This window comes from Aythya ferina (genome assembly GCF_964211825.1).
Source record: "Aythya ferina genome assembly, chromosome: 3".
Classification (NCBI taxonomy): domain Eukaryota; kingdom Metazoa; phylum Chordata; class Aves; order Anseriformes; family Anatidae; genus Aythya; species Aythya ferina.
This window is the reverse complement of record NC_140298.1, coordinates 16839297-16866917: the sequence shown is the minus strand read 5'-3', so window position 1 is coordinate 16866917 and position 27621 is coordinate 16839297. Positions and strand designations below refer to the sequence as shown.

Sequence of the window (27621 nt, the reverse complement as noted above, 5' to 3'; positions counted from 1 at the left end):
TGCATCAAAACAGAACATCTTGAACACAATTTGAACTAATGAACCACATCAAGACTTAAAAATACAAAATTCAACACAGAAGTATGACAAAGCATAGAAAGTCATCCACTACAAGTTACGAGTAATTTTTCAAAGTCACTATCACTCCACATGATACACTTTTAGCTAACCAAAACCCATATATGCCATGTTATTTTTTCCAGATATTTTTTCCCCAGATAATCAAATCATTTCATTATTAGCCTTTTGACTTACATACAACCTTACACCTTACCCTAAAGGCAGGATTTGCTCCATGTTCCAGTAAACACTTGACAGCTCCTGTACATAGGTTAAATGCAGCAATATGTAAAGCTGTTCCAAAATCAAAATCACTGCAGGTTGCATCTACATCTGCAATTAAATATCATGTAAGGCATGCAAGTCTGTTAATTGAATATTTCACTTTACAGATTACTTGAGAGAACATTATTTCTTTTTAATGACAGTACATTAATTTTTATAATTTATATCAACATTTATACAGAGACACGGTTAGCTATGTACTAAATGTGTATGAGAAGTGATTCTACAAAGAATGTTAACCTCATTTGCATGTGTTTTTTCAGACCATGATCAAATCTGGAAGATGAGCATTTACTTTATTTTTTGATACTGCTATTTGAGATACCCAATCCACCGAGCTAAGACTAACAAGTAATTTTAGGTTTGAATGTAAATTAATGTTTCATTGATATTTATATTTTACTGTTTATAGACTTTAAACTTTAAAATGAGATGCAACTTCAACCAGTTGTTTTCCTTTATGAACAGGTAGTGGGACAAGGGAAAACTGACTATACCTCTGCTTTACACAAATTTTATTAGTGATGGCCAAGAATTATATAAAAACTACTGATTTTTATAATTCCTGTGTTTCCAAAGAATGGTGCTCAAAAGGGTCCTGCACTGACATTTTGGAAAATACAGTATTGCACTTGACTAGAAGAGGGTTATCATGATGCACATTTCCATTAATTGTTCCCAGCATATCTTTTAATCAGCTGTGAAGTTAGACTTTGGCACCTCTCCTAAACTATACAAGAGATGTCAATTTGAGTCAATGAAGAATATAACCATTTATTTAAAATGCCAACTGATCTCATACAGAATCCAAAAGCCAGGAAGGATTTAGCAATAATATTCCAGTTTGAAATACTGGTGAAGGATGTAAAACTTTCCACCTCAGGGCTGTACAAGTCTTCTAGCACTCTCCACTTACAGTTTCTATCCCACTAACCCTTTCCACAAATTGATAAATAAAGTTTATCTCAATTGTATCAACATTCTAATATGTTTATACTGAATTAATATTTTAGGGCACGAAATATAACAGACATATAGATCATAAATACGTATATGCACGTCATCTTTATACATAGAGATTGACCAACTTTAAAAAGATGAAAGATACCAAATTTTAAGTTTTACAATTGATTCTTGTAGCCCTAATTTTTTAAATATTTTTAAAAATATATATTTATTTATGCCAAACACTAAAGTAAAACAGTTCCTTAGATATGACCTTTCAGATAGCACATATGTGAAGAAAAATTAGTATGTCAAAGCTGCTTCAGCCCCTAGTCTGTCACGTGCTGTTGCCAAATCTCCACTTCTCCTTTACCATTCTCCCAGTATTTCAAACACACTTCTCAATGATTAAGGCACTTAAAAACACTGAGAATTTGCCAGAATAGTTACATCTTTGGTCTTGTGCATACATTCTCTTATTCCTCAAACAAGAACTTAGAATTAAGCTAGCTGCATTCAGTTCTGTTAGATACTTCCCTACCATTTTGTACAAAGCTCAAGCTTATGAACTTTAAAACACAGCAATGTGTTCTGTGCATTAAACCACACACAAAAAAATAGGTTAAGAGAAAACACGCCAACAAAATTGACTAGAAGAATAAGAAATTAGAAATTCTTAATGTAAAATGGGTAAGCAAACCCTACACTTAAAGACCACTACACATCAGCTTAGGATCGACAAAGGAACAAAATACTGACAACTATATGAAATAACAGTAATACCTACCTTTTGGCTTTGCATTTTTCAAAATAACACTAATAAGTTCTGGAACATCAAAGTAAGCAGCATAATGCAAGGCATTCATATTTGTCCAGCGGCTGCGTAAACTGCTATCAGCACCCAGATCAATAAGCTGTGTTGCAAATTTTACAGCAGTTTCAACATCACCTGCAAGGCAATTTTTTTTAAAACATGCATTAGAGATTTATTTACAGGACCTCAAAAAATATGCATGTGCTTATGTGTAACAAAAGGTACATCAAGCTCTTAAACCTTACAGAGGAGAAACTACTATTAGATGCACTTCTTTTTAGTATTAGAATGCAAAAGTCTTTGCCTGTTATGATAAAAGAGCCAAAATCTCTGCTACATTATGTAACACAACCTGCTTATCTCCAACATAAAGAACAGCAATCTGATTGGGAGAGGAAAAAATAAGTTCCACAATGATAAGGTTTATGTTAAGAGATCTTCCACCACCAGGAAAGCTAGTCTGTGCCAGATCTTGCTATGAAACTTTTAACTCCAAGGAGAACTGGGTTCAGGGGCAACAAACACAACTGGGGAGTTCAGAGTTAAAAGAGCTCTTATTTCCAGTAGTTATGATCATCATAATGTAAACAAAGAAAGATTACTGTTTTCTTCTGACATGATCAGGGTGAAAGAAAAAAGAAAAACAAAAACAGCCAGTCACTTAAATGTTCTAGTTTTATTGACCTAAGAAGACTGTGAATACCTTAGTTCACAGTTTGCACCTCAGTTTGAAACAGCCTTTGCTGTTATTAAATGTATGTGTAAATTAGCACTATTCTTTGAAATACCTCTACCACTAACTGCCACAGCAATAACCCCATAATATTTCAATACATCCCTTTCTCACAGCCACTAAAAGCCAAAACTAAGCACTAAAAAAGTTTACTTCAAAAAAACCTTCTGTAATACTCAGTGGAAGTAGCCCTCTTAATTAAATATGCTTTTTCATTTGCAATGATGTTTCTTTACTCACCAATACCATGAGCCCCTGATTTACAAGTGTAATGCAAAAGAGTCATATCAGTCAGTCCATCTCTGTCATTCACATTGCAACCTCTTTTAATGATCTGAGAGACAAGAGGAAAAGAAGCGAATTTTAGCTGTACCATAACTTACTAAATACTGTAATTCATTTTAATGGCTAGTAGCAAAGAAGCTTCCTAGAATACAATGTAAATGCTGAACTGAGGAACATGCACAAATGAAATAAATCTGAACAATCTGAAATTCAGCATTATCTGAATGAACATCATTAAACTTCACTATTTACAAATTTTAACCTGTAATTTTTTTTTCCTTATATTATTACTTCTAACATACATTTTGCATGCTGAAAAGTTAACTGCTTTACTGAACAATAGGAAAACTGTATCGTTTGAAAAGTCTCTACCACAGTTCTTTGGTCTCTCAACGTCATTTTATTTATTTAGACAAGTCCCCCAGTTATATTATGGTAGGAAGAAACTTTAACATACTTCCTCGCCTGTCTAGAAAAGCCTATAATCCAGAATAAAAATAAGAATGTAGGACAAAATAAGAAACGAGGTGTCCTATGAACACAACCGATTACAAAGTCCCAAAAAGATTTCAAATCCTATCTCATCTTGTGCCTTGGAAGCATTGTACTTGGTCAGGCTTCACTGTAACTTCATTTATCAGTTTTACATTACTGTTAAATAGGAAACTGAAGCACCAAGGTGGAGGGCCTCTGAAAAATAACCATTTTGAGAAGAAACATTTGATTTCTACCACCTACCAAATGTGCTGAATTTCCTTCTTCCAAATTAAAACTGAAGGTATGTGGAATACAAGGCACTGCTTGGTAATCATTTGTGACCTACAAAACCTGTACCTGTATTTATGATTATTTCTGCTTTTGAATCAACTGTTTTAATTGATGTTACCATAATATTTCTTTAATGCTGTAAGCATTCAAGGATTTCCTCACCTCATTCCCAATAACATCAATATTCTGCTGAACCTGTGGAACCCACTGTCTTAAGATAGCAAACAACTCAGGAATTGATGTTTTGGGGTTGAAAAGTATTTCTTGACATGCTGCATCATTGGGATCAAAGAAGGAAAACTCTGTTAAAAAAAAAAAAAAAAAAAAAGGAATAATTACGTACAACTCTAAGTTTTAACATGCTCTAAGAATGCATCTATTTTTGCAGTCACAGATGCAAAGAATGCAAGAGATTCGCTCCACTAATAATCATGCTGCAAAGTGAGAATATGATAAATACTAAAAACGTTCCTTAATGTCTGTACTATTTATAGTAAGGTCTTGCTTGTACTTCAGAAAAAGCTTTGAACCAGGAACCAATACAATGGTACTGCAAAGGCTGATGTTAAGTTTAGGCAAGGACCTACAGAGATGGGCAATGAGTAGGCTAATAACAGCTTACCCTTATTTCTTCAAGCTAGGCAAAGACTGAAGACTCTAAAATGTTCCCAAGCACAGACAAGCCTCTTGATCTCTCAACTGAGCAAAGAAACATGTACATGATTTTTCCATATGCTATAAAACATCTTTTCCTTCTTCTTCCACCATAATTGGCATAAAACATACCAAAACATGCACAAATCAGGAATGTATTCTGTGGCCTCCATAATTTCCACATCACAAATGCATCAGTCGCATCTGGTGGCAGATGCAGGTAACAAACATCTTCCAAAATTAAGCCACCAAACCAAAACAGCTTTTGAGGCTGGGTACCTGTAGAACAACTGGTTTTACTATCAAAGCCTGAGGCAAAGAAGACATTAAGTACCTCAGCCTTTTCCTCATCCTATGTTTTCCCCCCACATCCAATAAAGGATGGAGATTTTTAGTCCTCCTTTTGTTGCTAACATATTTATAGAAGTATTTTTATTGTCTTTAACGGCAGCAGCCAGATTAAGTTCCGGTTGAGCTTTGGCCCTTCTAATTTTCTCCCCACATAGCACCACATCTCTGTTGTCCTCCTGAGTGGTCTGCCCCTTCTTCCAGAGATCATATAATCCTTCCCACACACACACACACACACACACCAACTTCTGTCGAAAGCTCTCTGTTCAGCCAGGCCAGCCTTCTTCCCAGTCAGCTCATTTTTTAGAACATGGGGATGGCCTGCTCCTGCTCCTTTGCCCTTCAGGACTCCTTCTAAAGGGATTCTGTAAACCAGTCTCCTAAACAGGACAAGATCTGCCCTCTTGGTGGCTGCTCTGTTAACCCTTCTCCTTACTTTTCCAAGAATCAAAAACTCTATTGCTTCATGATCACTATGGCCAAGACGGCCTCCAACCACAAGTCCCTTCTCTGTTCACAAGCAAAAGCTCCAGCAGGGCACCTTCCCTAGCTGGCTCACTCACCAGCTGTGTCAGGAAGTTACCTTCCACACACTCTGGGAATCTCCTAGACTGCTTCCTCTCTGCTCTACTGCATTTCCAGCAGACATTCGTAAATTGAAATCCCCCACAAGAAAAAGGGCTAGTGATAATATCATATATCATACGAAACTTAATTTATCACATGAAACTTAAATTTCCAGTCTGCACTAACTCATCAAATGTGTCTCAAGAATGCCAAGTCTGCAAAGACAGATCATTACTTTACACATGTTTATTTTTCCTGAAAACAACTGATTGCTGTAATTAATGAGCAGGAAAAATAGAGCAGGAAAAAATAATTTTTAAGGTGTATAGATGCTATTTCAAAGATATTATAATTGTAGCTACTTATGAAGATCCTTTAGCCACAGAGACATTTTAATATATAACCAGTTTTAAAAACTATTATAATTCTTACATGTGAAGACAAATCAACATTATTTCAAAAGACAATCACCTAGTTGCTAGTTCTCTGTTAAAACATGTTCCACGGTCCTTACCACTGCAAACAACTACACTTCCAACACAAATATTCCCCTATAGTTTAGTTCAAATACTGAAATCACACTGAGAAAGCGTAACACTACAGATTTGAAATGTGATGTAAATGCTTAACTACATTAAAATTTGAATTGCAATTTTGCATCTTTATATCCAGCTCTCTGCTTACAAACATCTAATCACGTGTACAGAAGAAACAATTAAAATGAAAAGACATTATAATTAAAAATGTATGCAATAAGAAAATTGGGGAAAGAGTGGGCCTTTATCTTTCAGTTTTCTTTAAAAGAATAGAGAATCCATTTAATAAGCAGTAAGCTTTTTGTGGAAAGAGGGCATAAAGAATTGGTAGTTTTTCCTACCATTTATTTTTCAAACTTACTCTCTGCTCACCACAAAATCATTTTCTATTAACGTACATACCGCAGTCTGAAGGCATTGGTGCAGCAGCAACAGAAAAAGTAACAGATGTTTCAGAGTTTGGGAATAAAAAACAACGTCTTTCAGTGAGAGAATCTCCTTCTAAGGAACGTTCTGGAAGATCTTCTACAGTCATCTTCTAGAAAGCCACTTTAGTAGGAGGGAAAAAGGAATGAATAGCTTCGTTAGAAATACTCTGGATTAGTTCTATAATTGTAAAACATAATGTATGAGATTAAAATCTTTCCTTTTGCAAACAAATTATTACGACTATCACATCCTTGCAAACCAATAAAATTAATTAATTTATAAAAGCTAGTAGAGTATGGTGCCAAGGATACCCAGCTTCTAGACTGGACATTGTCAAACTCTCATGTTATTAAGGGAAAACATGAAATTTCTCCCAGTTTTTCCACTTGGGCAGTGATGAAAAGAATAATGTTGTAACTAGCAGCTGCACAGTAATAATGAATGGATTAGTTTGTTTTACAGCTTTATGAAAAGGTGAGGCATCAAGTACCTTTCCTCATGCTCAGCATGCGTCTTTCTCTCCTTAAACCTGAGCAAGAACATGCTACCAGCTACTGCTTTCTCCTCTTTTCAGATTCTCGTGACTTCAATCTTCCCACATAAAGCTACAGACAATTCATTACTGAGTGATTCACTCCTGGACTCATGATTCCCTGTCATCTCCTTTCCCAGCTTCTCCCCTCTGTGTTTTAAAATAGCTTTTAAAACAGCATACTTACCACAGTGTTGTAGCCCCCACCCTGGTGTTGTTTCCAGTCAACTTTTCAAGCCTTGCAGCAACCTAGGAAAGAGAAGAAAAATAAAACAGCCACAAAGAATTCTAGTGACATTTTCTAACAACCAGGACAAGTCACATTTTATTTACAGCCTGCATGCTAAGATAAGAGAAGAGCTGGCTACCACTTGTAACTTAGGCAAATTCACAAATAAATTGAAAAAAAATGCTATTCTTGACAGAAAAACAAAGACTAACAGAGGCTACATCTCACAGATGAAAAACTGAATCTTGAGTCTTCACGACTAAGTAGAGTAAAAGTATCACTTCCAATAAACAAACCTCAAATTTTCAAACCTAAAAATAGTCCTCTTAAATTCAGGAATTTGTTTAAACACTTTGTCTGATAGAAAGGATTCATAAAGCTTCAAGGCATGTTTATCTTTATTACACTTAACCTACACATGAGTGAAAAAAAGTAATTTTTTTTTGTTTAAGACTTACTTTGTTTTGTCTGTCTTACACACAGCAATTTACGTGAATGAATTTATTCTAATATTTCCTCCAAATAGATTTGCCACTTTATTTGGGAACCTTGCACAATCTTCATTCAAATACAAAAAGCATTTTAGAAATAGGTTGCAGATGCTAACCTTGATAAATAAAAATAAATCCCTCCTTTCTTCCATATCTTGTACAGTTCACCCCGTCATCAACTTGGAAGAGGTATCCAGATGAAAAATTATAATTTTTCTCCAACTAACTCATTTCCTCAGATTTGTACAGCTGTACAAATCCATGTGCTCACACAAATGAAAGATCAAGGAGGAGGACACTAAGAACAGGCAGGACTATTTCTTCCCATTCTTAATGCGTTATCAAATTGCATTGGCTTAAGCATCCTTAGATTCAACAAAGCCAAAAGTATCACTAGTTATTTCAATTGTTATTTTTATCCAGTAAGGAAAAGTTAGATTTTACATTTTGAATGTCATTTAAAAACATCCCAAACACAAGAAAGTCGTTGCTGTCAGTACTATGGACTCTTAAGATTTCTCTTAAAATACAAGTGACTAATTTAATCTCTCCTAGGAAGCAGTGAAATGAGTTTGCTACAATGTGATATTTGTTCAGAGGCTGCGGACAAATCAAAGCAGAACAGTTTTATGAAACAGAAAGTTTCCCCACATCAGTTTTTCATGGGGAGCACATCAGACACTCTCACAAAGCGCACAAGTAATACGCATGTGTATAGAAGACAGTTGAACCTGTTAAATCAGAAAGAAAGAAAAAAACACACAAGAAATGATTTATATCCTTTTTGCACAGTGCTGTTCAGTACAACAGTGAAGAAAAAGAAACACCGTGAAAAGTAGTCAGACCTGATGGAGCAGATCATTACAGGAAGAGGCGAGATTTGTAACATGTGATTACAAAAGCTGCTGGAACTAGAGATCAGAAGAGACAATTGGAAATTAATAGAAAAAATATAGATGTTTATTGCACACAGACTGAACAAAGTAAAATCTGTGCTTTTTCAAGTATCCAAGTCGTTTTTTACTTTGAAGGAACTCATAAAACAAAGTGTCAAGGCAAAAAAATTCAATATACAACAGAGCAAAGTAAACCAGACAGGAAAACAACCCATGTTGTTGGGTAGATGACATGAAGACCCAAGTGCCATGATGAATACACCCACCCACACCATTAAGCAAGGCATCAAACATTTACACCAGTGCCAATACCCTCCAACGTAAGCGTGTACATCCTTATGCCACGCGGTTTTCACTTGGATCTAGAAATATATTACCATTTTATGACACAATACCGAACCACATAACTTCAAGGCAGCACCCATGACTACCCCCAGAGACTGCTAGCTTAAGTACATGCACATCACAACTGGTTAGTGTGATACATACACACACAAACACCTGGAAAGGCAAAAGGAAAACAAAAGTTTGAAAACAAATTCAAAGAAATGGAAAAGACAAAAAGACCTGGTCCTCAAAATAACTTCTATTCTGAAGAAAAACACAATGTTGAGGTATTAATAATATCCAAGACAGACTGACTCAGATGGGAAGTCCCTAAATGCAACGTCTTCAAGAAAAGCAACAATGTTCCTACAAAAGAGGTAACATTAGTAAGATCAGAAGTTCAGAGAGACAGTAGGAAATGGTTAGATAAATAAAATGAGAAAACAAGTCTTCCTTTTCATAGCTTTGACGAGCTATGCTACTATTAATTGCAGTTCAGCACAAAAGAAAATACCACTTACTATTTGCCAGCCATATGTTGTTGTAATCCAAGTGCAACCTGAAAACAGGGAAATATCATTAGAAAAATAAGAAAACTTGCTGGAGTGATCAGATGTACATGCTTTTATTTCTGCAAGATTGAAGAGCAAGTACAAGCTTCTCAATACCCACACGTTACATAAAACATGCATGGTTTATAACAAAAAAAAAAAAAAAAAAAAAGTTTTATTAATACAGGATCCAGATTTTTTTGTGTACTCCAGACAATTTGCAACCTTATGTTACGGTACTAGTAGAAAGTTTTTGTGCAACTACTATAAAATACTTGTGAATACTACCGTACTTTAAGCAATGCAATGGAATGGTGCTAGGACTTCGGCAGCAGGACTTGTCACACGTAGGATGCTGTTTTTGGCAATGACCACATCTAAAGGACTACTTAGGGGTCCAAAAATTTAAAAGCTAGAAGAATAACTAGCTCCAGAGAACAAGGCTCTTGTACAAACGCTAACTAACCAATCTTTAAAATTTATGTTATGGGTGGAAGATGTGTGAATATAGACACGCTCAAGGCCGTTTTTTTACAGATTGGTGCATGGAGGGGGCTCCCTTGCAACGCAGCACTTCGAGGAGCCGAAAGTTTGAAGCGGCTCTGCTGTCGGAGCTGTCACGACACAGGCAAAGCGCAGGGGGGAGGCCGCGCAATCGCCGCCTCACGGAGCTGTCCGCGCGGCGCCTCCTCAGCAGCTCGGGCCCCGCCGGCGTGAGGGGCAGCGGCAGGCGAAGCACCCCGGGGTGCGAGCAGCGGCCCCCAAAGCCCCCCCGGTCCGTTAAACGGCCCCCACCGGGCAGCGCCGCGAGGCGAGCGGCGGCCCCGCGCCCTCCCAACGGCCCCCAACGGTCCCCAACGGTCCCGCTCCCCGACCCCCCGTACCTGCAGCCGGCTGCGCGGCCTCCCCCGCCCGCACCTCAGGCCCTCGGCCTACCGGCGGCCGGCGCCGCCCCCCCGCGGCTCAGCCCCGCCCCGCCGGGCCGGGCAGGCGCTGCGCGGTGATGGCGGCGCCTGACGGGGCCGGGCTGAAGGGAGGCTGCCGGGTGCCCGCCTGAGGCGCGGCACAGGGCGGGGAGGTTCAGGGGGTGGCAGGGCGCGTGTGGCGGGCTGAGGGCCGGGCTGCACTCAGAAATGGCCCGCAGCAGGGCAGTGGGAGCTTGCTAGCACCGTCCGGGGCAACACCGACGCCATCCCAACCATAGCTGCTTAAATGATAATTGAAGGTGTCAAGTCTTCGTCAAATAGAAACTTGCTTTTCTTTGAGCTGCTCCAGAAGCACAAGCCTGCTGCCACTGGTGAGAGCTGGTGTGAGTGAGCTATGAAAAATGAGCTGTTTTAATTAAAAATCCAAAGCACAGCACTGTGTGAGCCTTTACAAAGGTGATTTAATTCGATCCCAAACAAAACCGTGACACTGTTACAAAAAAAAATAAATAAAGCAGGTTTATTTCAGAAGAAAAGAGCTCTTTAAAGTTGTCACTTAAGCTCTTCATAATCTCTCAGTGAGCAGAAACTCAGTTTTCCTCAGAAGTCGAACACAAATACAAACCTTAATTTTTTAAGACCTGATGTGAGCATTTATGCACATTCCCCTTTTAAATCCTGCAGACTTGCAAAGGATAGCAATCCTACCTTGTCTTTTTTTCTTGCTTCCATAGTTTTTAAGCTTACATTACTTGTCTCATGCTGAAATCTCACAGTTTCCATCGATCAATTCTCCTATCATCCAGCCCTAAAATCCATCCCATGGTTACCACACTGGCAGCATCTCTGGAGCCTGTCCACCACCCATGTCCATCAAGGTTCAGGCCTCATTCTTGCCTTTGGTAGGGCCTGAACAGTTCTACTCGTCCCCTTCCCACTTTCAGACTAGTCTGTTTTTTTTTATCATCCAGCGCACCAGACATTTCTGGCAGGCTTTAAGAATATTTAATCTCTTCCCTTCAAGAGTGCTCTGTGACCAGGCAGCTTGCTTAAAATGAAAATACCGCCAAATTTAACAGTAGGAAGAAAATATATGAAAGGAAGAACAAAAACCTTTTATACAATTTTTTGCTTCTTCTCTAGGCTCTGTTCCTCAAACGCAGTTTTGTATTCATCTGGGACATTTGTAAAATTGTTCAACTCAGCAAGTTCACAGATAACAACGTAGGCTCAAACATGACAAATGTTTTCCTTTTGATAAGAGTTCTGTAAACAGTAGCATTGTAAAACAAAATATGATTTCATAAACAACATATGACAATCCATCTCATTCTCTTACTCTCAAAATATTTGCTTGTCATTCTCCTATCAATATTCTACCACTGTTTTTACATGACTTACTTATCAGTATTACCATCTCTTCTTACATGACCATGAGGCAAAGAGCATTTTCTTGTGCATTATCCTTGAGGCAAAGTATACTTTTTTTTGAAGTGCCTCAAACTTTTGAAGCAATATATAACTATTTAGTAGCAAGAATATTAATGACAAAAGTGCAGTTTCATAAGTGCTTGGAAATAGGTGCAAGGTTTCTTCTCTCACAGAAGCTAAACTAATTTATGTTGTGTCAATTTTTTATATTCCATATACATGCAAACTACAGTTGAAGTTAGGATAACATATGCCGTGTTAAAACATTTTTTCTTGACCCAGGATCTCTATTCAAGAATAAATAATAATGAACTGAACATAAGTTAATATTTACTAATGTTAATATTAACTGTGAAATAATAAATACATAAGAATCAAAAAACAGTGTCTTATGTTTTTTGACCCATGTATATATTGCCAGCAGATGTTAATACATGGCCTGAAAATAACTAGGGAGAGAGAGGAAAAAAAAAAAAAAAAAAAAAAAAAAGGGGGTGGCATGACACTAAAATCAAATGAAAAAGTGAAGAAAAAGACCTTTCCAAAAACAGCAATCCACATGAGGCTAATCCCCAGCAGAGATGATGGAAGTGTTGGAATTGCTTTTCAAATAAAAGTCATTAGAGTACTTTATACAACAAATACTCAGCAAGATATGTAAAGAGGTCTCTCAACTCACTGGAAGAGATACACTAAAGCTACTTGATTGATCTATTGTGTTTTCCTTGACTTACTGTGGAGGGCTACAACATTCTGACCTTTAGGATCACTAGGATAAAGCAGCTGCCTACACCTGCCGTGTTTCTTCCCTCTGAACACATTAGATATGTGCCTAAAAGGGAATATGTGCCTAAAATGCTGTGGAGATCTGGGACTACTGTGTACAAGCCACATCATGCTGGGATGCAGAAGCAGCTGGAGCATGAGCTGCATGACTTGCAAGAAGCAGAGTCAAGAAGTAATTACCTGATGCTTTCCAGAAAAGCTTAGAGGACAATGACTGTGACATCACATGCATTAAATACAATTTATGTGTTCCAGAAAAAATACTGTAGAGAAAGCAGGTAGGGTTTTAAAAATTTTATTGGGAGTCACTGGCATGCCTTCTCCCTTGTAAATCAAGGTAAGTTTGCTGCTCATGTTGAGCAGAACAAATGAAAACAGCAAGGCTACGGAAAATAATGACTTGCCATGAAGACATTCTGCTACTACAGTCCAGCACCAACAAATGAATCATGTAAGCAGCTCATTCATAAGTCTGAAAGCATTTTATAGGCTTGGCAGCATAAAAAGATTTTGGGGAATTGGATGAGATACCTGCAATCACGCAGAAATCACATTGCTAGAGAAAAGCAGTAGGCTTCTTTCCAGTGTTAAGATAGCCACTGTTTTCTGTAACCTTTTCTGACACTGAGAAACAGATACCTTCAGTAGAAAAGCTACATCTGGAAAATAAAAGATGAACCCATCCAATCTGACTAAAGAGGGAACTTGGTGGCATTTGCTATCGTCATCCTCATCCACACACTGCACTTCATAAATAAATACTTGGAAAATATAAATATCTTCTGCTTCATCACAACATTCCATTTCCTGCTTTGAGTTCTTTAATTTCTCTTTCAGACTGGGATTATTCTGGGGTTTGTTTTCCCAACTAAGAGAAACAGCAAGTGATAATGGTAACAAAAGTAATGAAAGGAATAATTCTTTCATGGCTGTAGAAGTGGTTTGAAGAACTTTTTTGTTTTGTTTTGTTTTTTTATAAGTGAGTCTATATTTATTCTTTTTTAAAACTTTTTTTCTTAGAGTTTTAACACTTGAAGTCTTGCCATCAAGAGAACTATGCCCTGGCAGATGACAATGAAATAAAGGCAAGCAAGTCACTTTTCTGACTGCAAAGAACATGTTAACACTTTATCCCAAGAAACTCAGAGGAAGGAAAACCCTTTATTAGAGATGAGTTAGAGATTTGTTATCTTATAGGAAACCGGATGATTTTTTGTGGCCCTAACCCATATTTTTGAAAGTCTAAAGTCGTCCATTCAGCCTGTGATTTGACTTCTTTCCCAAATTAAGACAGGTGAACTGAACACTGAGCAGTGTGGAAAGTTCAACTAACAACATTTACAATGACAACAAGAGTAGTTTTTTTGTTTGTTTTTTTAATACTGAAATTCTACAGTTTAGATGCACTAGATGTAGACACCATCTTAACCACATATGCAAAACTTATTCTTGAAAGTTCAGCTTTCAAGTTGGGAAGTTATCTGAAGAGAAAAATACCTTCCAATAATTATCACGTGACCGAGAAAAAAATCAAAATAATCTTTGGAAATCTTAGAAGGACTTAGAAGTAAACAGCTTGTCACTTGAAAGTAGGGGGAAAATATTGAAGACCATCAAGGCAGAAGCACAACAAGTATCTCTAACCCATTTGATTCCACGTCTTACATTCTCCAGCTGGTACATACTCCATCAAGATCACCTTTTCCTTGGTTAAGCAGTATTGAGTGGTATTTGCACACCTGTTCAAGTAGCTCCCCTTCAAAAAGGCTTCAAAATATAGTCTCTCTCTTTAGATCTCTACATTCAATTACATGTTATGGTTTTGCAACAAGGGAAAAAAGGAGGGGCAGGTACCAAGTCCTCTTGCCTCCCAATATAGCACGGAAAAAAATCTTCAACATGGGTGCTGACTGGCTGGTGCCTGCTTACCCTAATGAGCTTAAAGTCTTATTTGTAGTGGACATCTGTCAATACAGAAGTGAGGCATTCAAGTCCTCTTAATCCATTAGCTCTAAATCCAGCAGAGCTTTCACACTCCTTTTTTGAATCAAAGAAGAAAACCTGAGCAGAAACATACAATGGAACAGCACAGCTTCAAGACCAGATCCTGGGCAGTAAGCACATGAAATTTCAAGGCAAACAACAAAGACAGACAACAAAACTGGGATTGTGACGGAAAACTTGTGAGGAAAAGGACAGTCTGCAGTTCAGGATGAGACAGTGAGTTTAATTCTTTGTTTTATTTTCCCTAGTTCTTCTGGATTTTTAATCAGAAATACAGTCAAAGACAGAGAAAGGATGGGCTGCACACCATCTCACAGCGAGATCGTTAATACTCTTGCAAGAAATGGTTTTAAGGCTTTGAATAAACCCAAAGGTGTTTTGCGTATTGATCCAGCAGATAAAGGAATCCCACTGCTAGTTAAAGGTTCATCTTGCTACAATATTGATGAATTCCACCAATACAAAATTCAGAGGAACAGCTCCCTGAGCGAAACTGAGGAGAAACTGTCTGAGCAGGACAAAAGTGATTATTTGCAGTTTTCCTCCAAATCGCATTCAGATCCTCACATTTCCAGGGAAGACAACATAATTGAGAGGAAAGCCACAGGGGCTGAAGTTATGTCCAAATTGATTGAGTCTCAAAAACACATCATTGAGGCTGTACAGATCAGAAAGCAAAGCTCTTGTGAATCAGAAGCATCAGCTTCCATTTGTGATGACAAGAATGAAAGTAATGCAAAGCAAATCCTAAAGAAAGGAAGGAAGCCAAAAAATCATAAATTAGCTAAGCAGGGTCGGCCTAGCAAAATTAAAAAAAAGTCAATTTTGTCCCCATGCGAGATAGAGAAAAAGGTAGATTTCCCAGAACTGCTTGTTAAGGCTCATCAGAATGCATATGCCTACTTAAATCCAAACCTCTCCAAGTATGAAGCTATACTTCATATGGCCAACCAGGCTGCCCAAACTCAGCTCTTCCTACAACAGATGGTAAGCTTCCTCATGCTTCGCTTTGACGAAATCAACCAGCTCTTGGAAGAAATTGCTAATGATGGGGAAAATCTTCTCAAAGACGTGGGTAGATATTTGGCATGGCCATCAGGAAAAGATGATTTGAAGGAGCACCCTGATCTTCTGCAACAACTACTTCAGTACACAATCAATAAAATGCAGTTAGTGAGTGGAACACTGGCCTCTGTCACCTCCGACGCCCTGCAGGAAACCTGCAGCTACCTGCAGTCTGCTGCAAGCAACTTGGAAGGAAAACTGAAAGCAAAGCAAAGCTATGATGAGCGCCTCTTTCGGGCAGTAAGGCTGCTTGAAGCCTCAACCATGGGAAGCTCGCAGTCCCACGGTGATGACAGGACTCTCTGTTCTGAGGATAGTGGCATTGGCGTGGACAGTGAGTCCCTCAAAGACTTCAGTCCTTTCAGCCATCTTGGAGCACAAGCAAGCTGTGAGTCCTGTGCACGTGGCCTTCTGTCCCAAAACCACACCAGAACAATGGAGCACATGCATAGTGGGACAATGTCACCAGGCACAGCCACATCCCATGGCTGTGCACTTGAATGGCATTTTAAAGATACATTTTATTCATCTGTACGGAGCAGAGAAGAAACTTCTTGTCAGGGTGGAGTACCAGGATGGACTTCCACTGCTGCAAAATACGCAAGCCTGAGCAAAAGGCACTCCAGTAACTCCTTCCAGTCTGATTCTACTCAGGAAGGTGAACATTTTGAATCAACAGATTTTCCTTCAGATGATGATGAAGAGAGCACCCTGGGGGAGGATGATGACAATACAAGTTTATCGGAAATGGGTAAGGATGCCCTGCCAAAGAGGCCCCAGTCTTCACCTGCAGTGACTGATAACACACAAAGACAGTCGTCCACCAAAAGGACAGAAAATGTGGAGACAGAGGAAATCATTCTGAAGATGAAAGATGCCATCAGTGAAAAAATCAAGTTTGTACCAGCTAAATCTGGGCGTAAAGAATGGGTGGAGGATGAGAGCGGAACAGCAGTCCTAACAGCAAGGCCCAGTACAGCTATGGGAAGGCAGAAGGCCTCTGGGAAACAACGACGGTCCAGATCAGAGGAGTCCCTCAGAAGCCAGGCAGAGGACCCAACCCTCCTAGAGCTTCAGAGAACTCAAAAGGAGCTCAACAAAAGGCTAGAAATGTTTTATGGAAAGGTGGATACAGATAACAACCAAGAGCCTCGGAAACCTAGATCAACACGTTACTTGCAGGACAAGCAAATCACATCTAGGTCCTCTAGCAAACTTAAGGCATGCCTCTCAAAAAATTTCAGCATCCTGCCTAACCAGGATAAAGTCCCTTTGTACATGGTTGATCAAAATCCTACCAGTCAGCTGGATGAAAAGAAATGCAAGAAGCCTGTCAGAGATACTGTGCCAGCCCAGGAGACATCAGGGAGCAAAGACGACAAGACTTCTGGAGCACAAATACTCAGTGGCAGCAGTTGTGCCCCCCGCCAATCTGTCAAAAAGCTCATCGAAACATTCAGTCCAACCGACGATCTTGAAAAAGCCACACCTTTAAGACCTTTAGGGCCAATTAAGTGCATCAGAAAATTTGGACTTCCAGTCATCCCACCCACCATTCCATTTCAGAGAGGGTTGGTGCCTTTAAATATTAAGCATCGTATTTCACCAGTAGAAGACACAAGCCTTTCAAACACCAGTGGAGCTTGTTCTAACTTTCCAAATGCCTTTCCTCCTATACCAGCTGCAGAATTAAGCAAGGACACAAAGGAAGAACCTGAGGTAGACACTGACAACCTGCCACCACCGCCCCCTGAAATGCTAATGGACACTTCTTTTGAATTCTCTGAGCCTGAAGAAACAGCAAGAATAGGAGAAAACTCTTCGGAAGATGCCAAAAAGCCTGCCAAAACAGAATCTCATGCTACTAAGAGAGCACAAGTTTCCCCAAAAATGAAAGCCTCCCTCCAGTCCATTGACTTATTACCAAGTAAAAGCATCAGCCCCAGCGCAGTTGCTAACAAAGTTCCAAGGAGTAGTGGACCCAAGGATGAGAAACTGCAAATATACTCTCTGGAGCTGAACCCTACCAACACGCACATCCCTAGCCAGGAGGAGATATTAGCAACCCAGAGAAAAGAAGCTGCAGATTTGTACAAGCAAACACATAAAATTATTCCTCTTCAAAATCCCAGTGGAGTTTCAAAACCACATGACAATAGCTCAGAGAGCAAAGAGCCCGATTCACCTGCTATTTCAGTGCCATATCAGAAGCATGGTTCTCCCGACTCATTGAGGAGAAATGAAAAAGGCTCATCATTCAACAGGAGGGTCTCCCCAGCAAGAACTCCCCCTTCTTCTCCACCAACTGAGAAGCAGCTTTTCAGCCCCCCGGTACACAACAGACGTGCTCTGCAGGCTTTTAACAGCCAGCAGCTGAGCTCACCCACCATGCAGAGGAAACCCAGTCCCCCTGCCAGCCCCAGGGCGCCCAGCCCACCCCGGGGGCCCAGCCCACCCCTACAGAAGAAGCTGTCCTCTCCACCAGCCCAGCGGAAACTGCTCAGCCCTCCTGCGGAGCACAAGCAAAGCTCGCCAACACCACACCGGCTGCCAGGCTCCCCAGTCTACCGCCGAGAAGCAAGCCCCACTCCGTTCCTCACTGCCCCATCCCCACCAACCTCTCCATCCCGCTCCTACAAGGGATCAAAAGCTGGTCTGGATGCTGGGGATGAGTACCAGCCTGCCTCCTCCAAGAAGGGCAGCAATGTACGTTCAATATTTTGCCCAGCCACTTCTTCCTTATTTGAAGCAAGACCTCCACCAGCACCCAGCAAACCCACAGTGGAAGTCACCAAACAGACTGAAGCTTCACCACCTTCCCAAAAGAGCAGTCTGCTACTCCAGCAGCCTGCAGACCGAACCAGAAAGCTGTCTCTGAGCGCTGCCAACCCTCAGCCGTTTGTGAGGAGAAGTTTCTCTGACCGCAGACCTGGGGTTCGGTTTTATCTTCCAGCTCCCGTAACAGCTAGCAGCGAACCCGCTCTTAACCAAGCAAGGTAAGAAACTTTCTACTTTACGTCAAGAAGCAGATGTATTGCACTGTGTCGGCTTTCTAAACTAGTAACGGGAATTTATTGCTGTTAAGAAATACCCCATAAAAGTGCCCTGTTCCTGCACAGAACAGATGGCTGGAGAAAGATAACATCATCTTGCCCCAGATTTCAGTTAACTTCCCACAGTTTGCTCAAGCTTTAGAATTCATCTAGAGAAAATTCAGTGTTAGTTTCATGCTACCGAACTTCCTTTGTTTGTATGGGGGCTAAGGACATCCACTTTCAATTCTTAAAAGATATGAAATAGCCTTCAGGTTGTAAATATATTCAAATAACCATGAAAAGATAGGCCAGGGTGTCTTTCCCAACATCAGCCTCTAAGCCTGTCAACTATTCAATACAAAGCTGTGTTAAAATATTTCAGATCAGCTGGCAAGAATGATGGACAGGTAATGGCATGGATCTGTATGGACATTATAGCTTCAAACTTGGAGCTTGTCATGTCAGCTTTCAGATGCTAATTTCGAGTCTAGTGCACCATACTCTGAGTTTATTGGATGGTTTATTAATCATGCAAGGCTTCCTCTGCTTTGCAATTCATTCAGCTAACAGGAAAATTTCAAAGTATCTCCCTAGATGTTATATTCCTAAAATTCCTCATTCTGGCAGTATTTACATCTGGTCTCAAATTCGCAAGCTATTCCCACCCGTTAGTCTCTTTTCCTTCATTCCTTTTCTTGTTCTTCCTCTCCTCTCCAAGTTTAAGCCTCCGTGTCTGTTATTTGTGTGTGTGTTATTAGCAGCTTCAAGTGCTAGTTGGGGGGAGTAGGGGGAGGAAGACATAGGCAAACCTGCAATAGCGTCAGACTTCATAGTAAAAGAGTTTGATAATGAGTTAGCTACTTTCTCCCATGCTTCTGCAAACTCTGGGATATATGCCTCCATTTTTTCAATGCCCAATTAAACCATCCATTTTCTGAGAACAGATTACTAAATACAATCTTCCAGGAGCTTGTAAAAGTAACATGTTCCAGTAAGTCATCAGGCAGCAGAATTCCCTTTCCCCCACCCCATTTTAGCAGCAACACCAAAAGAACAAGCAACTTCCATCTCATTTTGGTAGCTAGCATTGCCAGGCATTAAATGCCATTGTTATGTGCAAATTTGCATCACCTGCATGCTCACTGCTCCCCTAGAAGGCAAGAAGTGCTCCTTTCCCAAGTACATCTGCTGCCCATCCTATGCTGTGTGGACTATCAGGACTTAAAACATCACTGGCCTTAGCTAGAGCTGGAGCTACAGCTTTTGTATTTGGACAAGAGTTTCAATTTAAGGTTTCCGTTTCTAAGTTCAACAACTAATTGAACAAATCACTTGGACAGCCTATGTTTGTTAGTTACTGAACTAATTTTGCTGTTTTCTAAGCTTGGTCATTTGACAGCAGTCAACAGCTACTGGCATATTATCAGGGCATAGCATGAGAAATTATTCTGCTTATAGCAACCCTGTGAATCTGTAATAGGATTTCTGTGTATGCAGTTTAACTGAAAATAATATTTCATTGAGGCTGCTAATCTTCCAAGAGGTAGAGCAGAGATAAAAGATTAAATGCTATTGCCATTAAGATATTGTTCAAGAAGGCAAGGGATTTGGTTAATTGAATCAGCCCAAAGCAAGTAGTCAAAGTGAGACCTCCTATGCTCAGGGGGCATTTGAATCTGGATTAGAGTTTCGTGACTAGTCACGTATCACAAATATCTTCATCCAGCAGCACAAATCATGGAAGTCCTAGTTACCAGAACAGGAACTCAACAGCTTGTCTATAATCAAAAGATAATTCAGTTTAGCATGGTTTCTGTGTATCAGTTCTCCTGTCTGCAATGTGGCAGATTTATACCACCAGAACACATATCCTATTGTCATGTTGGCATACTCAAATGTCACTGTAAAAATACTAAGTGGATGCATAACAGAGTTAAGACCTTTACTCCAGCAGAGTCTGGATTTGGAACAAGACTTTTCACTCAAATCTGTCCCCATCCACAAGTGAACTCAGATTTGTACTGATCCCCCATTAAACATTTTAAATATTTCCTTCCCCAGAGAGATTTGCGAAGGGAGAGTACAGAGTATCTGGCATCACAGAAGAGGGAACGTGGAGAAAAACATCTTGATGGTGTATATAAAGACCATTTACGCAGGAGATACTGAGTTACCTAGTACTTTGTAGGATTTGTGCTTCATGGGTTAATGTGGTCTAATCATCATTGTTTTAAAAAGTCACCATTCTTAAGCTTCTTAACTTCACTATCTTCCCTTCTGCAGTGCGGAGGAGAGCCCTGGAAAAGCAGGCGACTGTTGGAGCAGCCCTTGTGCCCCTGATATCAAGGAGTCCAACAGATCCACTTCCCACCCTGAGCTCTACATCGTGGGCCAGGGGCTGCAGAGGGACTGACAGCAGAAACATTTGGGCAGGAGGAAGCACAAGCAAGGTCAGAGGCTCTGGAGGGAGGAAGCAGCTTTACCCAAACCTCTAAAACACAACTTATCCAGAAGGAAGCAATATGATGGCATTACATCTGAAAACACAAACTGCTCCCAACAGTCTGAGGAAATACCAGTAGCCAGCTGCTTCTCCTTTTTGATTGCATTTTAGGTTTAATTTGAAGTTTTACAATTAGCAACAGGTGCACTTTCCAGTTCTGCAAGTCTGAGGCAAATTGATTCCATGAAGGCAGGACCTGACACCAAGTCCTTTGTTTCACCATTTAGCTAAAGGAGTTTAAAAACTTTTAGAAATGATCATTATTTGACATGTCATTTATTCAGAAGACATCACAGCTTTGGTTGTGTAAAAAAAAAAAAAAAAAAAAAGTGACTGATGTCTAGGATTTTACCCAGGGAAAGGTCACAAATTGTACTCTATTGCAAAAATACAAATGGCTTCAGCAAAGCTACAACTTCATACTAGGTATTTATGAGTATGGAGGGAAAGAAAAAGGTCAAATACAAAAATAACAAAAAAATAACCCCCTTTTTTTTTTTTTTTTAAGGGGTTTTATTAGGGATATTATTACCTCAAAAAGGCTTTGATCTTCTAAAACACCTTTGATTATCATGTAATCTCATCATCTTTGGTTCCAAAGATACAAAGCTTAATCCTGATTAGAGTAGTTTTGTAAGAGCCCAATCAAACAGCATTATAAATCCGGAGGCAGCTAAGGACATTTTGAGAGAAAAAAACCTCTCATCTAGCACAGAGAATCCTGTTTTCCCAGGAAGATATTTATATTCTTTCTGATTTATGCAGTTTGAAGGGATTTATTGTAATTTTTAGACAGATTCTTGCTAATGAAAACACAAGGTACTGAAAATTGGTTAATCCTAGGCTGTTACAGCACCCATTAAAATAGTTTCAGAATTTACTGGATCTTGCTCACAGAACTAGTTTATCATCAGACTTAAGATGCAACTTTTTAATTATTTTAATTTGACGTGTTTTCATATGCAACTTTAGTATAGAACAAGATCCAGAAAAAGAGCTATTTCTAGTTGTGTTCTGATGGGAATAGTTATAGTTTTTCCCCACAGTTTTCATGATGACAGCACTTCATCTTCACACAGATTTTTTAACCCTTCCTGCCCATGATCAGGGAACTGAGGCTTGCCTTATGCTGTACAAGGGACCCCTTTGGATACTGAACTCCTGAGTTTTATTATATTGCCTTAATCACAACCATCCTTCTTCAATAACCTTAGTGCCATTTTATGCCACACACACAAGGAAATCTTAATTATGGTATTTACAGTGAGGTATTGAATATAAAGAGGTAAATTGCAGCAGATAGATGCTTTGGATCACTGGGGGGTTGCAAGCTTGAAGTGACAAAATAGCCATACCCATAGCATACAGACAGATTTCAACAGATCCACCTTGTAATCATGCAGACAGCTTCACCATCACCTGTTAAATAGGGAAGTCACCAAGAGTTATGTTAAAGATCATCAGCAACGCAAGGTGCAAGCCAGTCTTCCCACTCATCAGAAATGGAGTCTTATCCAATCTGCATTAAAAATACAAATACATTTTGTATGCATTTTGGGTTTTTCTGTTCTGCTGGCAGTAACCACCCAGAATAGCAATAAACAAGAAACACAACAACAGAAAAACAGCACTGGAAACTTGCTCACATGTGCTGGCTGGACATGAAGTCAGCCAAAGCAACTTTCCCTGAAAGACAGGCTGCCCTGAAGATGCCTCACATCAGCCAGCATCCTAGTACAGCATCTCTCCCAGCTTTGACTAAGGGCCGTGTCATCAGGACACTCATCACAAAATCAATCACCTAATCCCACCTAAACACTGCAGCTGCTGAAGAATTCTAATTCTGCCCTGAGGATGTTGCAGCAAACTTAGCATTATATTCAAGAAACAGAGCTTCCTTCAGTAGTAATCTACAAGAATGCATCATGAACTCATGACTACATATAGCTAAGAGATTCTCTTCAGTACAGTTAATTTACAGGACTCTTGCAAAATTCTTCAATTTGTATTGCAAGCATATGGTTAAGCACAACTAATGTAGGAAATCACAGTTTAGCTGGTCACTTTGAATTATTTTTTTTTCTAAGGTTTTTTTTGGACATTTCCATTTTTCATGAATCTAACATTTCTGGAATACTGTTGTTTTTAAGACCATACTCAACTTCAATAATTATTTTTCACTGATGTAAATAAATTTGAGTTTTTATACACAAGTTGTGTTTGATCTCCCTTACATTCTGTATGCAGCTACCTTACATCTTAGACCAATGTTATATTATTGATTCCTTATTTAGTGCACTAACTAGTTCCCTCTGCTTTATAAAGTCCATTTGCTCCCTTCCTCCCCACCTCAGTAAAAGCTTGTCTTGTTTTGTGTTTTACTGAGACATCAATTAAATTAAGTTGTGGCATAAAAATACATATTTGCTTAATGGAAACACAAAATCCAGCCTGGACACTGACAGACCAAAACAGACGTCAGCTGCGCTTCCACCTTCACTTATTCTGAAGTAAGTTTGAGCTACCTGGCAATTTTGTGCTCCGTTCACAGCTGTTATGTACAAACACAGCTACCTTGAGTATGGAGTAGTGGTTTCATCCTAGGGGTTAAAGCCAGAGCACACATTGTGCTTCGGAGTCTTATTGCAGAAGGACTGAGAACACTGTGAAGCCGTATCGGTTTTCCAGCCAGGGATTCATAGCTGCAAAACCAGCAACTAAGAGTTCAGTGCTACACTCTATCTGCAGACCTTTAACAAGCTGGCAGTTGCCCTTGCTTCCATTGGCACTGCTCAAACCTGAAACCTTTACAGGAGATGCCATTTCATGCTCTCAGTATCTGAGGGTGACCCAAAAGCACTATGCTGACTCCAATTACTTTATCTGACTTCAAGAAATACACCATATATTAGCAATATAATTGAGAATACTACGCATTTTATCAATAAAAACAACATATTGCAGTGTTTTCACTGCCACACTTCTTAACATCCAAAGCATTTTATAATCATTTATGGAGTTCTGTTATTAAGAAAGATATTCTGAGAATTATGCCCTTTGCTATAGGAACACAAGAAATCACAACACAGAGAGAAAGTAACTTGTTCTTATTGTCATGTCTCATCACTACCTGAAATAGTGGACAATCTGCATTATCTGAAAATCTGGTGCAAAGATCCCAAGTCTTCATTTCTCCCCACTACTCCTTTTGGATGAATAATGAAAATACTAATGATAAAAAAACAGATGTGCTGATACAGCCGGAAAATACTCAGTACCATGGTACTGCTTGGGATCTTTGCACCAGATTTTCAGATAATACAATATACAGTTGTGAAGATACTGTAAGTATCTTTCACAGCAAGAGCAAAATCTCCATTTGAAGTTCATACCTGCAACATGCATCTATACATGCTGAAGTCATGATGGCACTAAATTTATCTGATGTGGAAGGATTAACAAATTGTTAATCTAGAATAATTTATTTTCAGATATTGGCAGCTCCTTAGTTACGAGACATGACAGTAAATATTAAGCAGCGAAAGATGATCATGACCCAAGACCACATTATCCCTCTGATCCCATTTCCACACACCTCATGTATACCTGCTGTTGGGAGGAATGGGTTAAAAGTGGAAGATCAGTGAGGAGGATGGGGTGAGAACTGGAGATTGGTAAGGATGACTGTAAATACACTCAAGTGAACTCGGAGCTGGGAACAGCTAAAGCCTGGAGAGTCGTAGTGTAGGAAAACACATGTATCTTACTGATTGCTTTTTTATTTCTGCATGCTTGAGGAGTAGAGCATCTGAGTATAGATAACATAGGTATTTGGTAGATTTGGAGGTACCCTACTGGACATGCTTGAGATACCTTCCTTAGAACAGAGAAGATCAAAGCACAATGATGATAAAAGCATGGTGGTAAACCACACCTGTGCAAACCCTTGGAAAACAGGTGTAAACAGGTCAGCAATCCTCTAGCACAGATTGAGCTTGGCAGTGCCTGCATCCCCACTTGTGTGCCTCTGCCTGGGTGTTGCTTCAGGGATCCCCCAGTTCGCAAGGTAAGAAGAATAAATATGCTCTGCATTTCCTGCTTCCTGCTCATGCTGACTCACACATTTGGCATAGTCAGCAGGATCTAGAAACTGCCATGCCATGGCTAGCAAAAAAATTGGGAACTGGGGAGGCCACAAGAGTGACTCCCTGCAGTCTGGGATGGCTCAGTACTGAGTGCAGGGCCACCTTGGCCCCTTTATTATCTACATTAGCTCCATCAGAAGTATGGCCTCAAATAGATGACGGAGCAGTGGTTACCCCTCAGATGACTGAGACAGCTATGCATGAATTGCCATGGAAAACAGCATCAAAGTATTCTCACAAGCTAGGGGAGATTGGGATTGCTATTAGCTACGAGTCGTAGAGCTCTTGACCATGAAGTTGTATCATTACAGAGTAAAATGAGGGAGTTAGAAGAAGACAGAATATTACAAGACACAAAGGTGATTGTGCAAGAAATAATTGCTACTCATAGCAGGGCGGTGTAAGGCACTATAGAGTAGCTGATGATGTGTATTACTAACAAAGGTGCAGATATACAGAAAGTGAGGTTTCAGTTTCCCAAGTTTGTGCTCTTACAGAGTCCTCTGCCTCCAAGGCTGAGTTTGAGCCAGATTTAGAAGGTAGGAAGATGGTAGGAGCACTACACCTCATACAAATAAGGGAGCAACAGGAGCCTGCAGAAGGAGGTTGAGTGATGAATGGATTGAGAGCAGGACAGCAGCTCTGAAGATAAGGACTTGGGGGTGTTGGTTGATGAGGAGCCCAACACAAGCCAGCAATGTGTGCTTGCAGACCAGAAAGCCAGTTGTATCCTGGGCTGCAACAACAACAACAAAAAAGAGGATGATTCTCCTCATCTCTCTCTCATGAGACCCTACTGCATTAAGCTTTGGGACACCTAATAAAAGAAGGACATGGACCTATTAGAGCGAGTCACTGGAGGGCCACAAGGATGCTAAGAAGGCTGGAACACCCAGTATGAAGATTAGGCTTGATTAGGCTTACAAATTTGGGGTTGTTCAGCCTGGAGAAGAGAAAGCTCTGGAGAGACCTTACAGCAGCCTTCTAGTACCTAAAGGTACTTTTCTGGTGCTGCCCAGAGAAGCTGTGGATGCACCATCCCTGGAGGTGTTCAAGGCCAGGTTAGATAAGGCTTTGAACAACCTGGTCTAGTGGGAGGTGTCCCTGCCCATGGTGGGGGTTTGGAATTAGATGGTATTTAAGGTCCCATCCAACCCAAATAATTCTATGATTCTAAAATTTATTAATGGGTGGAAAAGGTTTAGTAAACCCTATATGCTCAATTACAGAATATCAGGAATCTTGATGGGCAGGATATTACTTGCACCTACACTATATCAACAGTTGTGTGCAGCAGTTCTCACAACATATGCAGATCTTGCCGAAATAGTGTAGTGTCTCAGAAAATGGTGTACAATGAAAGAAGGTATTAGTTTAGTGTGGCTCATGAGGACGGCTCATGCATTAATTACAGGATCCAATCCAGGCAGGTTAGCAGTAATGAGAATTATCAAAATGCAGCTTTTGAGAGGGGTGCCTCCTTCACAGAAACCTTTGATTATAACAACTGTCAGAAGTGCTGCTGGTAATGGAGGTGCCCTACCAAATACCTTGAGGGAAATTGGAGCTATAATTTGGGACCATCTGTGCAGGTGGTGGACAAAGGAAAGCCAGCAAAACCAAAAGGAGTTACATCATGGGTGACAAGGAAACAAATGTGGAATGACCTTATGCAAGCTGATTTTCCACAATCAGAAATAAATGGGATCACAACATCAGAAATGTTTCACTAATGGCAAAAGTTAGAACCCATGTAAAAAATAAATAAAAATAGAAATCCCACCTCCACCCTACCTGCTACCTCAAGGCAAGGCACTACATGGCAAATGCCAAAACAGCAGAAATGAACATCCCCCAAAATAGCTACCACTGTAGCATAAGTAGCATAGTTATTGATAGACTTGGAGGCACCCTATCAGACTTGCTTGAGCTCCCTGCCTTACTATGGAGAAGATCAAAGCATGGTGGTGAAGTACACCTCCATGAACCCTTGATAAACAGGAGTAAGCAGAAGATCAGCAATCCTCTAGCATGGACCAAGCTTACTCACACATCTGCCCTGCATCTATTTTGTTCCTCCATTGTTAGCACCAGATCATTTGCAGCCTTCACCACCTTGGAAGAACACTTAGCTGGTGATCTGAAATTCAAAAACTGGCCTCTTACCTTCCTCTTTTCATCATAATCTTTTCTCTTTCTTTGCTAACACAGAACTCCGTGACTGCATTAAGTTACCCTATGAGGATTTCTGGAGATAGACTGTACAGGGTCTT

General features: G+C 39.9%; 2 protein-coding genes across 3 annotated transcripts in view; one reads left to right on the top strand and one right to left on the bottom strand.

Annotated features, from left to right (window-relative positions):
• The window catches only part of CLIP4 (CAP-Gly domain containing linker protein family member 4), a 49002-nt gene that overhangs the window by 16273 nt on the left and 5108 nt on the right, over positions 1-27621 (bottom strand). Inside the window, exons 1-8 of one of the 2 annotated variants that reach the window (XM_084514522.1) lie at positions 10338-10440; positions 9424-9461; positions 7147-7208; positions 6401-6547; positions 4053-4192; positions 3078-3171; positions 2078-2239; positions 275-393 (exon numbers count right to left, since the gene is read on the bottom strand). In XM_084514522.1, coding sequence (XP_084370648.1) covers positions 275-393; positions 2078-2239; positions 3078-3171; positions 4053-4192; positions 6401-6533 — 648 coding nt within the window. In that variant the 5' untranslated portion in view covers positions 6534-6547; positions 7147-7208; positions 9424-9461; positions 10338-10440. Of the gene's footprint in view, positions 1-274; positions 394-2077; positions 2240-3077; positions 3172-4052; positions 4193-6400; positions 6548-7146; positions 7209-9423; positions 9462-10337; positions 10441-27621 lie in introns of those variants that run through there. The other variant, XM_084514523.1, reaches the window with a different exon arrangement.
• On the top strand, positions 14219-21567 carry PCARE (photoreceptor cilium actin regulator). The gene is made up of 2 exons (XM_084512152.1): positions 14219-18661; positions 20984-21567. Exons 1-2 carry the CDS (start codon positions 14895-14897, stop codon positions 21111-21113), a joined length of 3897 nt encoding a protein of 1298 aa, XP_084368278.1. The 5' UTR covers positions 14219-14894; the 3' UTR covers positions 21114-21567.